Below are 19,485 nucleotides of genomic sequence, written 5' to 3'. Positions count from 1 at the left end.
TTTACTTAGGCTAGTAAAACATTTTTAAGGCAACTTATTGTCAATTTCTGTTTCAGCAACATGTTTGCAGGAAACATTGTTTGCAACAGTTGCATTGTGGCTTTTCGTATGTTCATAGGCATGTTAGCTTGGTCCAGTCTAATAGTCAAACCCACTATGGTCATACTTATTGTAATACATTGTGGTAAACAGTAGAGTGTCTTAGTCTTAGTCACCGTAGGGACCCGCTAGCTAATTAAAAGGGAAAAGGGGGAAAAGGGGCTGCATTAGTATGAGGGTGACCTCCAGATCTTCAAATAAAGTTTACTGGAACACAACTCAGTTTTCTTCAGGGCTAGACTACATGACTGTATTCAACACAGTATTTAAACGAAGAATAATATATTTCCACGCTAATTCCATGCTAAGTTTGTGGTAACTGACTAATCACATGATGTATTGGTTTTTAATTGCTTCTACTCTTTCTACGTCCTTTAAATAGATATTCTCCCAATCTTACACAGTAATTACACGAATAGTTATGCCGCATATGCCAAGCTTGACGCAATTACCCTTCTGTTCGGAAACGATAGCCCCAGGGTATCTCATTTGTTTCACGTGTCTTAGGGCTACTAACACAAGGGGTGATTGACAGACGCTCCATTAGCATATCTGACTGATAATAAAGTGGCTTTGAATACACACATTTAAATGATCTGTGCTGTATCTAGACCACATACTTAACCTTATGTATTAATAATAATCTTACATTTGACTAAAACTGCATTGTTCATTTTTAATGATAATGAATTTGTAGCCCCCTGACCAGTCTGTCAAACTCAATGTTTCCGTTGCTTAATTTAATTATTGGTGTGCATGTCTGGGTTTATTCTTGCTATTAATATGTGCCCCACATTAGAAAAAAAATGATAACACTTGACTGCTTCAGAAAGCTTTACTTTTATAAAATAAACCATTATTAGCCTTAAAACATAGTTTCACTTTAATTTAATTTAATTACAAACGCCTCTTGTTTTTGTGAAAAAGCAGAACCCCTAAGCTATATTAACATCAGTAAATGTAAGAGACCGGCCTTTGCCTAATAAACTTTACAGGTATTATGGTTCGATTGAGCTTGTATTGAAGGCCGCACCTAGAAAAGTGATAAAGTGCTGCTTTGACATGTTCAGTGACAAGATGTGTTCCTGATAATTGCCTCAACCAATGGATCTGTTGCTGTTCTGGAAGCTGTTTATGAGGCACCTGTTGGGACAGAAAAAATAGGTGTCTGCGCTAAGCAGGAAAAAGAATTCCGACTGATTACTGTCACAGACGTGATTAATAGCGCCTGATTATTGTATTTAAGCAGCAATGTTTTTTATGTCTCGTTCTTCTGAAGGGAAGGCAGGGGGGACTCCAGGGTTCTCAGTGAGACGAGTACACAGATACTGTATCAACATCAATGCAGGCTCATAGGAAGGGATGTTTTGAACTGGTTAAATCCTACTTCTTCGATACACTGAGCTGTGGGCTGGTGATGGCCAGAAAATGGCCCTTCAGATGTTCAGCACGGCTCTTAAATATAGTCTTTGTGGGACCCATCTGTGTCCGTCCTTCCTCTTCTGCTGTCCCTCTTTTGTTGGAGCTCAGAATGTTTGCTTGGTATGTGTTCTGGAGCCCTAAAGTTACAAAACTGTGTATATTATCCCCAGAAAACATGTTTATAAATCAAATTGTGTAAATCAAATACAATGGGTCAAAGCCACAGAGCAAATTGTTGGTGACAACACCGGCCATAATTGATCGGTTGAAGTGTTTGGAGATGTACAAACTAATGATGTTTTCTTCACAGACGGAAGAAGTTTATGGGATTCTTGTATCGTAAAGCATACAGGAACATACTGTATAGATATAATATACAGTATATCTATAATATTATGAAACGTTCACCTAAAGTAATTTATTCGCATCTTCCTATCCTACGTGCTTTGCTGTATTTTTTGGGTTTACGAGACAACCGATCTCTAATCACTGATGTTCAGCAGAATTCAAGTAACAGGATATTGTGTGTTATCTGCTGCTACTTAATTGGACAAAAGAGACATATCCTTCAAAGAAAATTACAGTATTTAACAGCAAAGACATTTTAGCCAAGAAAATGCTTTTAGACAAAGTATAGCATAATCCTTCGTTTTTGTGTGACTCGAGGAAGCTTACGAGGTAGGGAATCGGCTTTGGAAAGGCATAAAGCTAAGCAGGTGTTTCTAAGACAGGGAATCCTCTTCAGATATGTAGGAACCGGTGTGTCTACCTTTCCGACTGTCTCTTAACCTGCATATCTTCATAACTCAAACATCAAGAGACAGACGTATTTATGATTTCCCACTTGGCTACAGTAAGTCTGCACATTTTAATCCGTAAACACTCTTTTTTTCTGCTTTGTGCAACCTGAAGACAATGATATCATTGGAGTGCACCATACAGTGAATACATGGATATTCATCTCTCCACTCACCACTCAATGAGCCTGTACCTTTCTTCAATGGAGAAATTAAATGATACAAAAACTCACACAGCTATACATATGTACATGAATGAACAGGTTGAGCTTGATAGGGAGAGACGTAGGTAAAAAGTAAAGAAATACACAATTCTTTTCACTGTGTTACTCTAGGTCAGGAGTACACCAGAAAGTTGTAATATTGTCTACCAAGAGCAGTAACCGTTGTGCAGAAGGCCGTAAGTGTAGGGTTTTATTTAACAATTAATATATTTGTTTAATATAAATTCTGCAATTCTGCAATCACCTCGACTGAAGCGCCGTGGGAAGGTCTTTACTGATCCTCTCGGCCCTCTAGGAACCTCATTTTATGATGTACGTGGATAATATATTAAAAAAAGAAGGACATATTAGGACTTTAAAGCAGATTTCTCATATTCTTCAAGAAGTTTCGCCCTGACAACAATCCGTGGCTTAAATATGACTGAATCACGGTTTTTCTGTAGAACGCCAACATTTACTCACCTTAAAGGACTTCAATAAATTAAGGATATTGTCTTAACCATAGGGGTAACTCAGCTTATTTAGTGTTAAAAAGTGTCCCCAGAGACTAAAAGATCAGCAGAGTAGAAAATTTATGAAAAAGATTTGTTGAAAATCCTCAGCTTACATGAGGGATAAATTTATTGCCCTGTCAGGCTTTGTTCTTTACCATGTAAAACACGCTGGCTTTCTGCAAATCCATCTGGTAATGGTATGACCATCGGCTTCTTTAACCCTTATTGGAATAGTAAAAGCTCTTTCAAACACTCTATTGCAGGGATAGAGTGTCTGCCACGTTAAAGGTGCTGTTCCATTTACTCAGCTGAATGTAATAGTCTTTTAAATAATACAGCATCAGACACAAGATTCACAGTCATTTCGAATGCTTGCAAACTCCCAGTAAATATTTCTTTAATTGTGTAAATTTTGCATTATTTGTCTTTTTTTTATTACCTGGGATACTTAATTGTCGTGTTAAAAAGCAAACAGTGATAGATGAAACTGAATAAACCTCTATGATGTTTGTGATGTTTCTAGGCGATGAAACCTTTATCATAAGTGTGTTTAATGTTTTGTGGAACAGCAGATTTAAACTCCCATTCATTCAATAAGTGAAAACAGGCTAAATCCCTAAAAATTGTGTTTGTATGAAGTGGCCGGGAACCCCTCTGCTTTATAACAGAAAGAAAAATCATCCTGTCGGGCGATCAGGCTCCCTGTAGCACCACTGCTCAACGGGCCAGGTAAACGGGAGATCTCCCCAGCCAGCCCAATAACACTATGATCGTTTGCCATAGTTCTCCATAGCTTCTTTCTGCCACGGCCTCATGTATCCTTGATGTCATATCCCAAGTGTGAGGACAGAGACAGCTGGTGGCGGTGCCCTGGTATAGGCCTAGGTCAGTGCCAAGGTAAATATGGCACTGTATGTCACGCTTTGTGAATAATAACACTGATCAACAGTGCCTAAAGTAATGGAATATATATATTTGGTCTAGTCAAAGACATAAATGCAGGACCAGACCGGGCGCAAACCGTTTGTCCTATGCCTTGTGCTGATTTGTCGATTTTTAAATATTCCATCTTGTGCCTAGTCAGAGACATTTCATGTAACACAGTTTGGATTTCTGCTATAATTTTATTGTTTTATTCCCAATATGACTGTTCCACATACCTATACCAGCTCTGAGCAAATGCTATTAATGAAACAGATTAATGCGATTTGTACATCAAACCGTTCCCATAAATCTTTTCCCTGCCTTTCCGTAGCAATCGTACAGCAATGTGGGAAGACCTATCTGGCTCCAGGCTGCGGAGTCTGCCTACAGATTCACGTTGGGTTCAATTGCTGGAGGTGAGTGATATGTCTGTGCGCCGTTTTCCAGGTCGGGTTAATGTAATATTATATGAGTAGAGCAGGTCAGATCGACCAAGGTGCAGCGCATTGTTCTTCATGGCAGGAATTGGAGCGTTATGTGAAATGCTCTTTATTTTTGCCAAGGATCAGAAGATCCGCTAGCGCAGCAGTGCCACCTCTGGCTCCAGACAGTCTTCAGACCAAAACTACCTTAATAACACAGTACTTCTGGATACAGTATTTGCAGCTGATAACGCTGATATAAAAGGTCTAGAAAGCATAGGATGAAAGGAAGGGAAACACCCAAAGAGATTTTACAGAAACAGGGAATGTGAAATTGAATCAGTGTTCCTTAGCAATTACTCTTATTTAACAGGGCATCGGTTGTCCAGAGAGAAAGGAATAAGCATTGATTGTGAAACTTGGGCAAAGAAATTAAGGGAAAGGAAATCTGTTTAGATTAGTTGCAGAAGCACATTTTCATGGAAACGTATGTTTTTTCCATTAAAGTAGAAATCACATTATTTTTTGGAAGTTGCAGATAACCATTTAAATGTTTCCTGGTTTTCTTTTTTTTCTGCCTTGTGCCCTCTTAAACTTCAATACAATGCTGCGTAATATGCTAGCGCTATATAACTCAATACATAATGATAATGTCTGTATTTTTCAGAAATAGTTAAACTTGTCCATCAAGAACCAATAATTGTATTTTGTCAAAGGATTGAGAGAATAAACAGAAAGCTAAGAATATCATAAGATATCTTTTATGGTTTTTTTAGCTTTTTTGTTATTAAGTTGTAAAGTAAATCAGCACACCACATTTCTGTTGCGTTAAACAATGTTCTACGGTAGTATAGATAATATTCTAGTAATTCATCCATATGTGAATGCTCCTTTCATTCGCCTGGAGATTTTATGCTGAGAATTCTTGTACAGAAGTATTTAAATGAGACTTTTAATTATGCATGCCAGGCATTTAAAATACAGCTTTGATGTCTATCAACAAGACGTGACTAGCCATTCTGACACGCATGTATGTTCACAGATAATCATTTCCCAAATGCACAACTGGATGTGCCTGAAATCCTAATTTTGAATTAAAAATAAACAAATTTGGTTACTTTGTTCACATTTATACTTTATACCTCCTCGCTTGTAAACCTAATTTGATATAAAACAATATAGCTACTTTGTTAGCACAGAGTAGCTTCCAGAGCGTTTCGTTTTCTACCAGGAGCACTTCAAAATAATTGCCATATAGTTCCAGGACAAATTAAATATGGATGTGTAGCGGTCTTTTGTTTATTATTAAATACCATTTCCTTGTATTTCCAGCTATTGGAGCAACCGCTGTGTACCCGATTGACCTTGTGAAGACTCGGATGCAGAATCAACGGTCTTCATTCGTTGGAGAGCTGATGTATAAAAACAGTTTTGATTGTTTTAAGAAGGTTTTGCGCTTTGAGGGTTTTTTTGGGCTTTATAGAGGTGAGTTGATTTTTACCCATTATAACAAGCTTACCAAGTTTGTCTTCAAGTGAGTTGATTTTAACCAAAAATCGATTTATTTTTCCATTTTTTTACTCCTCTTTTACACCAGGACCAGACTGAATTAAATCTGCCCTGGCACTTTAAGGCCAGTTGCCAATAAAATGCTATATTTGTGGTCACTTGCTTTATACACACTGTTGCACACTATACTTTTGTAGTGTGCGGTAGTAAAGGACTGTAAAAAAAGACACCTTCACGCACCAACCTAATGGTCAGTCTGGGCCTGTTAAGTACTCCGACTTAGAATGATAATAGTTTTGTGGTTAACCCATATATTGGCACATTTATAATGTGTTGGTCTAAGTATCCAAAAAAAAACAACTAAAGTGAGGTCCTATGAAATGTACTATTTTTTTTTTAAATGATTGCACTCTCCAAAAAAGTTTTTAAGAACATTTTTTATGTACGACGCGCCACCAGAAGAAGAAAATACTTACAACAATACAAACAAAAACTGATCATAATGGAATCTAAACTGTATTAATGATCTCCTGGAGCAGTATTCTTGTTGCAATGATTTAAGAAATATTCATCCACTACATTTTCTTCTCGCATTTACAAATGTTTTAGAAAATAAAAATGGCATTTCAAATAATTAAACCCAACCTACACCAGTGGTATAATTTATTTTCAGCTATATGTATCCTAATTGAAACTTTTGTTGCATGCAAGGGGCGAGTTCCTTCAATATGCAAGCACTATAAATGCCTTTGAAAATAGTATATGTTTATTGGCTATTTTTACAGTACATTTTAAAAAAGAAAAAAAGGAAAAAAACCCACCCTTTATTTCTAGAAACTGCGTCATTGTCTGCTTTTGACGATAAGGGAGTTAGTCTATACTGCCTGCTTCCCAAAGAATAATAGTAATGGATGGCGTGGGAGTGAAGGAACAGCGGTGTACGTTGGCTATTCATGTTGAATAGAGAACTTTATTTCACTTTGCTAGAATGTAGAATGTAGGATAAATTCTTGAATGTGTCTCTGGTTCATATTTAAAGGAGAAATACTTTCTTGTAGTACCGATTGGCTGGACCAGTAGAAAACAGGAAGTTCCAAAACAGGAAGTGTTCGGAATACTGGTTCAGTTCTTAGATGATAACCAAGTGGATCCCCAACACTCACCTCTTCACCTACTGGGGAAAAGTGTTAGATCTGGCTGTTCATACTTCTAGAGGACCCTAAAATTGTGGTGGCAAAGGACTCTTCCGTAGTTAGTTACAGCTTGTATCGTGGAACTACCTGCGTGTCTTTACGCCTTGCTGTTGATTGCAGGCTCCTCTGGTTCTGAAGGGGTGCGCTGCGTTGTAAAAGATGGAAATGGGAGTGATAATGCTCTGTGACTTGTCTCCTTCGCGAGATACTGTGGGTGTTCTTTACAACCGTTCCGAGACCAGGGAGGGAGGAACAGTTTCTTTGTGTTCTCTTCAACTCCCCTTGCATCTAATAACTACCTTTCTGCTGCATAGAAGCCTTTTAAATTACAGACAAGGGTTGGAAAGAAAGGCACATTTATTAGCTATTGGTCCTTTTGGTTGATGCTTAAAAAAAAAAGTATCAATGTTATTATGTCCGGGAAAAGGTATGTCCAAGGAGTTTGCAATTTGTATATCTTTCAGAGTGGGTAGACTTTATGGCACTGTAGAGGAAATTAATAAAATTTGAGTAGTGACGTATGTTAGGAGCCTGGCTCTTTTTTGTGAGACACAAAACAAAGAATTCATAACATACCCAGCGAATACTATTCAAAAAACACTTACCTAAAGTATTGGGGATTCCATCACACTATATGGCCATATATTGCTTAGCCCTTCACTATGTCAAAGTACACTGATAAGACCTAATTTGTCATGCCTATCTTGCTTACCAAGGAGCTGAATCAGTGGGACTGCTTTGCATTTTATCCCAAATGAGACACCATTAATGTACATCGTGGCTATTGTTCTAATTTATGTGAACACATGTATTAGGATCCAGAAATCTCAAAACCATCTCAGAATGACTACAACAATGTGTCTCCATTTTTTATTATAATAAGTAAAAACATTATGTACTCCATGTAGAACATTTTCTATTAATGGAAAATCTATACGAGATATTTTGTTACTGGTTGTTGTCCAAAATATACTGGTGATTTGCTTTCCGGCACCTATTAAGCCTGAACAAACTTAATCGTTATTTGAGACAGCAAGAGCTTGAGTGATACCAAGTTGTATCTGTAACTCTACTTCACAGAGGCAGGAGAATTAGTCTTTCATAGATAGTGTGTTTTGATTTATAACACTGTCCAGGGCCGTCCAAAGGATATTGTGCTGCCTGGGTCGAAGGATGAAATGCTACCCAATTCTTTCCCGAAAGAACATACCTGTCAAAGTGCTGCCTGGGTCCCATGGACCTACCGTGACCCATGTATGGGCCGGCTCTGACATTGTCTGAACAGTGATCCATAACACGCTTGGACCTCTTCTTATATTAACAAAATCTAGGTGCTGTAGAAAAATATTTACTCATCTATAGCGAAACAAGTGTTAGATGATCACTGTTTTCATTTACTAAAGCAGGAAAGTTGTTCTTATTTCAAATAAACTGATTGTGACAAGATCATGGATAATTAACTTTGTGGATGTGATTTACCATGGCAAAGATACTTGAAATGTAGGGTTTTTATTGTTTCTGAACAAATGAACATCATAAACATGTCAGTTGTATTGTGTTCTGTTCAACATCATATAAATCTAATTCCTTTCATGCTCTTCTTCCAGTTACATTGGTTGTCTGCATTCCATCCTGTCAATCATTGGTTGACTTGGGAGGACCTTTCAGTTTTTCTGGATGAGATACAGTCTCCCAAATCCATCATATTTGTTGGCAATCACACCCAGAATTTAATATTAATTTAATAATGATAATGAGGAGGCATTCACTGGAATTCTTCCTTTTGCTCTATAAGAGGTGACATCTGCCTGTTGTGTCTCCTAAGATTTTGACGTTTGTGGCAATAATACAAAGTATAAACAGGACACCAGCACTTGTAAAACTGTAGTGTAATATTTTCAGTATTAAAAGTTATACCACATTTTATAGTTTATCTCTCTTTATGCACTCCAGATGATTGGTTGTTTTTGTGGTTTGTCATTTAAAAATCTACAGATAAATCAAGGATATAATAGGTAACGGAGGATAGCATTTCAAAGTGATTCTTTGTTGTGATCAGATTATCCGTTTGCAGATCTCACAATATCCACTGTCACATAAGACATATTTTTATTATACCGAAAGTCAACATTTGGCAGATCCATGGCCAAATAAAACTTCCAGATAAAACCCCATCCTGGTGATTCATTTGCGGTAAACATTGTTCTTGTTCTAAGTAATGCATTGCTCAGTATGTAAGGTTACTGGCGTAGTAAATTGGGCAGACTGGATGGGCCGAGTGGTTATCTGCCGACACATTCTATGTTTCAATGATCCGTAAAGGATTTTAGACTAGATAACTGCCTTTCTCGGAGGTCTATAGAAGCAGAGGGAATGATTCGATTTCAGTTAAGCCACCAGCAATCACAATTGAGCAACCACATTGTCAGAAAGGAGAAAAATAGGTTCCCTTCTCTAAATGTAGTTTTAGAAAAATCCTCTAAGGTTTTGTGGGTATTTTCCTACGAATTACGCTTGGTTTCTAAGAGTATTTTTCTGTAGTGGGAAGGCACAGCGTGCGATACTGTATCCTGATCAAAACTCAGATGAGAAGATGATGGTATCCCTTATTACGAACTTATATCAAATAAATGTATTTTAGTGACATTTCAAAACTGTCATTTATTTAAATGATATCTTTTGTTTTTGCATATACTTAATATATTTTGGTTTTTTTATACATATAAATGCTGAAACCCCATATTTTTTCAATTTTTATGATTTTTATTACAAAATTGAGGAAAGATTGTAGTGTTTGTGCCTGGGACGTACATCGTTCTCTCTATTACAGGACCACTGGGTATATAACATGAAAATGTCTGGCCCTGTTCCTCTTGTTTGTCTAAAAAAAAAATGGCCGCCCAGTTAAGAAGGTATTCACCAGAACTTTAGTAAACTACGTAACATGACACAAAAGTGAGGATTCATAACTTTATTGTGATTAGCAAATAAAATAAGAATAATTTGAGTCATGCCTTGGATATATTGTATTTTCATACCCCACGGGTAATGAACCAAGCTTACGATTAGTCGTGATACCATGCTGAGGCATTTACGGCATACTGACAGGTGGCAAAACACTGTAAAAATAAAAAATACAGTTAACTGTAATTTTTCATTTAGCTAAAATCTCGATTTTGTTCAGGTTGCAAGCAGTCTTCTTGCACTCAGCTGATTGCCTCCGTATTACTTTGTGCTTTTGACTTAAGAGAAGGCAGACCAAATAGCAATCTCTCTTCAGGGAAAATGTTATCATTCTCGGATCAAATTGGACAATGTGTTGTCTCTGAAGACCAAATCACTGTGATTTTCAAGAAGTAAGCATGCATATTTCATTTTCTTTTGCACGTCTGTCAGATGAGAGAGGATAAATGTTCACACTACATACATAGTAATGTGATCTCTCTGCAATCACATGGGTTGCTTTCCAATCCCTTTGGTGACAGCGTGTGCGCTATCTGATCCGTGTGTAATCAAAATGGGTTCTTTCCGGAAACAAGATTAGTATGTGAGGCTACCTTAACCCCTATAGCGTTGTTAAAGATTGCTTCCAGTAGGGTCTGATTGTTGATCGTTGCATTGCTCACCTCTGTTAGGAACAGCACCAGGGACCCCGAGACTGGTTTGCTTTTTAGTTACCCCACACAAATATTAGGCACCGGATAAGTTTTTACCTTTATCCATGCCTACAGACTTTAGTTCCTAATGTGGGATGTTATGAAGCAGAGCTCAGGTTAGTGAGGATGCCAAAAAGAGTGCAGAAGAATGATCTCAACAGAACTTGAGATGTCAATGAAACATTGTAACACACTTTTGTCTTTCAGTGGCATGGTAAGGGTGGCCTGTAATTTGCGGGTTGGCCTTGGAGGAACTGGTCATATCTTAGATGTTGATTTCCTTCTCTGAAAACATTGCTATCATCCACTAGAAATTATAATCGATAATTTATTTTGCCACTCTTTGGTGTCCTGGAACATACACATTCCCTTATGTACAGGTGATCCCTATTTACTTTGGTTAGTTGTGTATTTTTGGGCTTCTCTTTAGGTGTAACTGTTTTTTTTGGCACCTGATGATTAATGCAGAATTATTTTTTGATTATTCTTAGGTTTGGTCACCATGAGTGTTTTTGATGACCTCACATTTTATGCGTGTTGGATGCCATATAAATAGTTATGTAAAAAGCTTGATGTGGTCAATCGCAATGGCAGGTTGTGGCCGGTAGGCCCTGGGGCAGAAGTCACAAGGTCACACCAATTTATGAAATCTGAATTTCCCCAACCAAATATGAGATATCATTTGAGATAAATGTCTGCACAACAAAATTATTCTTCATAAGGTGGTCCATGTAAAAGATAACTTTTTGTCTGTGTTGTTACTTAAATGTGTAGGTTAGCACTGACGAAAACTTGGTTTTATTCCATTGTGTTCCAATAAACTTTATGTGCAGATCTAGAGGCTCCCATTGTTGTCATGTGATATTTTGGGTGACCATCTCTGCTCAGAACCAATTATTTATGATAATGCTAATGAGGTCCTGGTTGTTCAGTGAAATCCTTTCCTCCTTAGACTTTCATTAGTCTGAGTGTCCACCTGGGTCATTATAACCGAGCCATTCTGTTATCTACCACAAAAAAATTGCATTATGCAAAAATTATTTTTGAAAATAAATTTTTAATCTAGTTCTGGTACAAACTTTGGTGGAAGTCCCCCTTTAAGAATTAGATTTATTGAATAATTAGTAAATCATGTTGAAGTCTGTGTTCCCACAATAGTTAGAGAAAATGCTGCAGATGCTTCAAGCTGGCATACAGCATTACGCTTATTCCATGAAATCCACATACCTGGGGGGCATCAGGAATAGAAGACAACTTCTGGACAAAATATAGCTGCATTCCATGTGCCAGAACATCACATCTCTACGTTCTGAGAACATCTGCAGTGGGGTTCAGCTTGGGGTTAGGACAGATATTCTCTGAAATTCATAAGTTCTCTAAAAACTTGACGCTGACCATATTTTTCAAAACTGATAAATCTGTTTTTTGAACTTTTTTCCCCCATATGTGCCTGTGCTTGTAATGTCTATAAATTATGTGCATTTTTAATCAATCAGTATATTATTGAGTAATTTTAAGGAATGCATTTCTCCTTTTCATTTTGCATAACATATGTTTAAGATGTACCCTCTATCTAACAAGTGACATTGTTGTTAGGTAAAGCCATGCTCTGCTGTGGCCATTTTTCCCAATAATCGGGCCCTGGTCATGTACCAGAAATACATTTCTCCCAACTAAATTTCTTTTTTTTCAGGATCAGTTCCATTTGAACCAATATTTAAACTGTGTGAGATTCTCCATGTTTTAAAGATGTCTCATAGGTGTGGAATTAGTTGACACTAAGTTGACGCTCCTTGTCTTACGCCTAGGATTCACAAAGAGATTTGGGTAGATGTCATGAGTTTAAGAGTTGGGGCTAACTGAACTCTATTAACATATATTATAATGGTTTTCATGCAAACCTACCTACCTTTTTAAAAGGTCATTATTATGTCCAAAAGGTATCTTCAACATTGCCCATTCACAATAGAGTAAAAAAGGTAAAAAGAAATGTATTTATTATGAAATGAAAATAACATTAAAAACAATTTGACTTTGCATAACTTTGAATATGCTCTGTAATTTAAGGACTAGTGCTTATTTAACAAAAGTAAAAATGCAATTCACCCTAAATCATTATTTTTTGTATGCTTACAGATTAGTAGTAAAGTACTTTGGTTTAAATAATAGAGTTTTATGTAAGAAAAAAGCTTAGTGTTTTTAGTTCAAATTGCACCTAATTCTTGTACTTCTGCACAGGTCTCCTACCACAGCTCGTAGGGGTGGCACCTGAGAAAGCTATTAAACTGACGGTATGTGAAAAGACAAAAGAAGTATATCGCTGTGACTTTTCTGTTGTATTGTCCAATTATTTTATTTTGAAGCATCTTCAGAGGGTAGATGATGAGGTTTCAGTTTGTTAGGCAAGTAGTGGCCATGTACCAAATCTACTGGTGGCCTGTGACTCACCAGCCATTGCTTGGTTACTTGTGCTCTTCACCATGTATTTCATGGTTTTCCCAAGATATTTGTAAATTGAGTCTAGGCTTACAAGTCTAGCTTCTCTAGATTGAACTTGAATGTCAGAAAAAGGCAGGATTGCTGTGGCTGAGCACAGGTGGAATATTTGAAAGGGATTGGATAATAAAAGAACTCCCTAACAACCATTTTTCTTGTTTCACCTGTGCTAAATCATTACTCGCTTTGTTGTTGGCCAAGCCTGGAGTTCAATTCCAACTTACCCGATGAAGGATCCCACCAATAAAATAAAACAAAGCAAAGGTGCCCGTGGCATTTTCCTACATTCTGCACAATGGAGGGGAAGACTTCTGAGAATATGTTCCAAGGATTTGTGCTGCAATATTTCTAGACTCTCACAAAGAGCAAAGCAATGTAGATAAAGATAAACACAATCTTTACACACAAAAACCTAGCATATTCATAAAATGTATATTTTTTCCACAGGTTAATGATTTTGTCAGAGACAAGTTCACTCAGCGCGATGGCTCCATCCCTCTGCTAGCTGAAATAATGGCTGGAGGATGTGTAAGTACCTTTTAAGAAATGATCTGCGGTCTAAAAGGGAGTACAATGCCCATCTCCTTTACAACATCTCCACATACTATGCTAAAATAATAATAAACCAAATTCTGCATTTTGCCTTAAATTAATAGGACTATTCCCTGGCCTTCTGTGTAAGCAATACATCGAATTAAACAGCTGTGAAGAGGGATCTGTATTCTTTTCAAACGAGACTAATGTCTATAATATATCCTTATTGTAACAAGTCTTTAGTTCCAAGATGGACACACACGTTTATTAAAGCCTTTTTAAAATTCAAAGTAAATTGTCATAATATACTAGATCTAACAAAAAATATCTTTCCCCAGACCGTTTATAGTAATCAGAGTGGAGCGCATGAGTTAGGTTACCCACCAAAAATGAGATTTCTATCTAATTAACTTTTTCCATCTAGTTGTGTTAAGCACCACAACTTGCACTTTTTTGCATGTTAGCTATTTCTCTTACCTTTTGTTTGACCGAACTTTCTTATTCCTATAGCACGTTCATGTAGACATCCTATAATCTAGTAATTGTCTCTTCATGTTTATTTGGAAATTAGTTTTTACCAAGCAATATATATGATTAGCCTTTTGCATGCAACAATAAACAATTTTGTTACACCCATTAACCCTGAGCATTCTTGCACATTAAAACATTTATCAAATCACAGTCCTTATGTCTCTATTTTAGACCCCCCCTTTTATATGTGCGGTCTATCAGGCTTTAATTTAATAACGGATACAGTTTTAGTGTAATCGTTGTGTAGATCTTGTCAGTGATTGGTCATACAAAAAAGAAATTACAGGACTGAAAGTATTTTTCTGTAATTTATCTTTGCTTTCACAAAGGAATTAAAAGGTTGTAACTCTGTTTCCTGCTCATGAAACATATCCTGTGAAATGGTATCATCCATCACCGATCGATTATCAAAGGGCTTTACACCACCTTAGAGGGAAGTGCTCTGAGACAAATTGGGAGAAAATTGAGAATTAGCTCAAAATTATGGCGTAGCCCATAGTACACTGGAACGATTAGTTCTTTTTTTCAATTTACAAATGAATAACAATTGAATTTCATTTAAAAAATATATAGTATTTTTTAACAATAATCCTTTTAAAATACTTGGGTACAATCTTTAAAAAAATAAAAACATAATTTTCAAACTAAAATCAAAAGGAGCGGCCAGCTATTTTTATTCAGGAACATAGTGTTTAAGGCAGCATAAAAATTGGTGCATCTTTTAAATTGCTATAAAACTTAAATGTGTTTTTCTGTGTCCTTCTTCTGGCAAAGTAGCATGTTTGCCACTAAATTTTTAAGTTTCATGCTTTCTGGACAAGTCGGGCCAGCCTGGCTTTTTAAATCCAATCACAAAACGTTTTTTTTTTTATTTTTTTTTATTTTTTTACTTATTTTCTGTAAGGTGGGGGTGTATGTATAAGAAGTAAAAAAAAAAAAGTCTTATCACCATAGCAACCAGTGGAATAGTCCAGTCACCTAAACAGTGCGTGAAGATTAGTCCCTGACTAGCTGAACTCGTAAAGATGGACGGCATGGAGAAATATAGCCAGCTTTGCTCAGGCTCTTGCTCCTCTTATCGCATTGATTTGGATTCGATTTATGGATGGTTACGCAATCCTTTTTAAGTAATTTAGGGCTGAGCGGCACACCCGCTGGAGAACATTGAGAGGAGCTTTCTCTTCTCCTCCCAAGCTGCAAAGCATGGGATGGCATCTCTGAGCAGAAGCACCTTCAAGCCCTACAAGACCCTGGAGTGCAGAACCTAAAACAATCATCTGTAAACCTACTTTTCTTTTGTAACCCAAACATTCCATCCCCAGTGGACAAAGTTTACATTTCAGTTGCCTTATTGGACACTGCTAACGCCTATATATCATTTCCTTTGTTAGATTTATTTTGGAGACGTGTTCGTTTCTTAACATGCGGAGTTTAATGACTTCCAGTTGAGTGAGGCTGACAAGATGGGATGAAAAAAAAAGCCTCGCTTGGCACAGAACGCAGGGCAGGGAGGTTAATGACCCCTGCTGACTTTTAATTCACAGACAAATCTCCAGAGGCCCTCCAAAGGAGGCTGTTTCTGTTCCTCTCTGATTGGATCTGGCAGCCGTGTGCATACCTAGGCCTTCACCTGTCACCACACAAAGTTTGCTTTCAGAGCCGCAGAGAGAAGCTGTGTTGTGAAGCAAGTGAAAGCAATCAGCAAAAATAACACGTACCATGGAGACATACAGTAAAGCCGTGTTCTTCCCAGTGCATCTGCCCTCTTATTGGCAGGCTCTGTACCGCTGCATGCGTGAAGGGGTTAATATACAACCTTTTGCAGACACTGCTCATGTTACAATGTAACATATTTCATGAATAGACCCAGTTTATGGTGTTATGGTGGGTCATGGAATCCATGGAAAACTTTAAATGAAATATATATATATATAATATATATTCTATATAATAATATTATAAGTATTATTAAACACTCATCTACAGACACCAGACAGGCCAGAAGGCTTGTTTTTCCCTCAGAAACCTCATGGTGCTGCCACAACCACAAGGGATTCTGGGTAGGGGCATGCAAATAAGGTCAACAATGATCACCTTTTACGAGTCCCGTTAAGGACAATTTATACCCTCATGTCTTAAAGTGGGCATTCTCTTGATACAATGCCCCCATTATACATGCAGCGGCGGATCATCATGTGGAAACCCGGCTATATTTGACGTTGCCAATTTATGGTGATAGATTATTTCTAGTCATGGCTGTCGTGTGTCCTTTTGGGAGATGATTCTGCTGGAATAGAAAAGTTGTACTTTAATAAATGGAATTACCAAATATCTGTCTTGTTAAACAATTAACATACTTTTAAGAATACAACTGCACCTTGATGATTTTCCCTACGTAGAAGGTCTTATTTTCCAGACCTTTTCTTATAAAATACAACGAACGCAGAATGTAGCATAATGTTATATTAAAGGGGAGTTAAAGATACATTGTGAACATTGTAAAAAAATGTATGATTCATTGTATTTGTAGCAAGGAAACACCTCCAGAATATAATAAATGTTTTAATGGAAAAACCCTGATACAAACGGAAGGAAGTGTAGACTGTGCAAACCTTTTAAATGTTAATAAGGTTCATCATTCATTCACTTTTAAAAATACAGTTAACAGGAAATTGTGAATGGCACATAGAAGGTAGTGCCAGGGCCACTCAAGGCTCGTACCTGATGTATGATCAGATATAGGACAGCGTGTGTTGGTCATCACGGACACACAGGTGGCGACTTCCAGGTGTCCGTGTTCATGCTTGTATTTCATTTCCGGTCCTCGATGTCTAATCATGTGCTGTTTTCTTGCAAATCAGCTTTCTTCATTCGAAGGCTTATCCTGGGCATGTTTGTTATTCTTGTCTCGGGTCATTCCTTGCCCAGCGGAATGTTGAATGTTCCACTTGTTTGTGTTCGGTATATGAACGAGATATATAAAATCTAAAAAAAAATAAATGAAAACCACCTTCCTGTCGTGTCGTTTGTAGGTATATGCAAGTATATATACTTGTAGTATCGTAGTATCTACCCGTATTAATGTGCAGAAAGACACATTCCTTTCATTCGTTTCTCTGGCTCTTGGCACTATGCCTAGAATAATATAATGAAACCCATTATTAAAATTTTCTTAGCATGGTTCTCAGTTACTGTAGTAAGCATTACTTAGCTTGGGGGGAGTTGTCTCCCGGATCAATTTTCTTTTTTTAAATGATACTTCCCCTTTAAGCCTTTTCTGCCACATGATTCACGTTCCAACATTCACTTCTAGCCTGTGATTTCTACAAATGAAGGTCTTGTCATTCCTTTGTTATGCTTTAGAAAAGCCGTTTGAAAAAGAATCATGGCTTATAGTGTATAGCTAAAGCATTATAATTGACCTTTTTTTCTGCTCCAGTGCGTTATTTGGAGAGTTCTTGGTAGAATTGTATAATATAGATCTCTTTTCATTGGTTCTGTCACTAAATAGATTGTAGCCTTCTTCTATGTAGGGACGTCATATATGACTTTCCTAAACTTCCATTTTTATTAAGGTGGTTGCTAACGCTTTTCTGCCACTGCGATTCTGTGCGTAGAATCGTATTTTTCCGTAAGAGATGGAGAACTGAAATGACTTTTTAAATGCCACATGTTAAATATTGAATGGCATCTGGGAAATATTATTAGTCATTGATTTACTTGGCTCCATCATATTCCGCAGCTCTGTACAATGGGTAAACAGGACATAACAAATAGGGAATCCCATAACAGTCTGAACATACAGAAATAAAAGGTAAGGAGTGTCCTTCTCAAGGAGGTTACAATCTAGAACAGGGGCGTCCAACCTTCGGCCCTTCAGCTGCTGCAGGACTACATCTCCCATCCTCCTCAGCCAGCCCCTTAGCTAAAAGAGCATTATGGGAGATGTAGTCCTGCAGCAGCTGGAGGGCCGCAGGTTGGACGCCTCTGATCTAGAAGAACCCTATGCCAGAGAATGTTCTATGACATCTGAGCCATACGGGTTTGTAACCTACACCTTCACGTTTGCTAACATATAGTAGTGTCAAGCCGTTACTTGTGCGAGGAAAGTCTACAGTCTTCTTAATGATATAAATTGCCTTTGATTCATGTGAAAAACAGAATCACAGCTAATAGTCACTAAATTCCTCTTTGCCCATTTTTTATTTTTTTTTTAAAAAAAAGCCAGTTTCTGCTGTCAGTGATGTCCCGTGCGTCATTACATTAACATTGCAACACACGCAATGTTTCAGGTAGATAGAATTGTTGCGTTGTGATGATTTGGTTGAAATGTCTTTACTTTTCAACAAGGTTGATCTTTGTATTCTTTGTGTATTTTGAATTTTGTTCACTTTGCACATTTCCTGATTTTCTACCCTGGATCTTTCGGAGTCAGAATATGTTTGTCTTTTAATACATTTAAAGCCAAATAGAATAACTCAGTATACCTGGCAATTATATTTATTTATTTTGTGGCTAGGAATATCTAATTACTGCTTGAGGTCAGTACACTAAGCAGACATATAACCTGCGATGTATCCTGCTGCTGCATTACCTATCATTTTATTGTACTTAATTATGAAAAAGTGATCCAACACCGGCTTATATAATTCAATATATTGTTCTGTAGGATAGAACATTTTCATTTATTACATCCAGATGTTAATAGTTTTGATTATCATGGTATATTTTGTTTTGTCTTTTCAGCCCTAAATTGCACTTAGTTTTTGAAAACTGCACTTCCTGAGAGTCCTTCTTTAAATAACTATATAGTAAAGACTAATTCTGATAAAAAATACATTGAAACAATTGATTTTCTATTTAATAAGATTTGCTGAATGTGTCTTTTAAAAATATATATTTTTTTAAATATATTTAAAATATATTTTGCATCTACGGTGATAATTAGTAAAATACTAATACTAGTGAAATTTGGAGGGCAAAACTTTTTTTTTTTTTTTTTTTTTTTTTTTTTTTTTTAAAGAAAAAAGTATGTAGAATGAAGTTAGACTGTCTCTTCAGGCAGAAACAGAAATAACACAAAAAAAGCACAAAAAACAAACCAGGGCTCAATGGTACGCAAATTCTGGGCTTGGCTCTTCCAGTGAACATCCTAATGTTTGGAAGAGTCGCCTTGGGTGGAAT

At 37.0% G+C, this 19,485-nt stretch overlaps 1 protein-coding gene across 1 annotated transcript in view; it reads left to right on the top strand.

The window, feature by feature from the left end:
- SLC25A12 (solute carrier family 25 member 12) overlaps positions 1-19,485 on the top strand; it is a 51,356-nt gene that overhangs the window by 24,035 nt on the left and 7,836 nt on the right. Inside the window, exons 10-13 of the mRNA XM_053470758.1 lie at positions 4,292-4,376; positions 5,715-5,867; positions 12,979-13,031; positions 13,684-13,764. Coding sequence (XP_053326733.1) covers positions 4,292-4,376; positions 5,715-5,867; positions 12,979-13,031; positions 13,684-13,764 — 372 coding nt within the window. The remainder of the gene's footprint in view (positions 1-4,291; positions 4,377-5,714; positions 5,868-12,978; positions 13,032-13,683; positions 13,765-19,485) is intronic.

Source organism: Spea bombifrons, chromosome 7 (assembly GCF_027358695.1).
Source record: "Spea bombifrons isolate aSpeBom1 chromosome 7, aSpeBom1.2.pri, whole genome shotgun sequence".
Taxonomy (NCBI): domain Eukaryota; kingdom Metazoa; phylum Chordata; class Amphibia; order Anura; family Pelobatidae; genus Spea; species Spea bombifrons.
The sequence above is the reverse complement of the archived record's forward strand: the minus strand, read 5'-3'. Positions and strand labels throughout refer to the sequence as shown.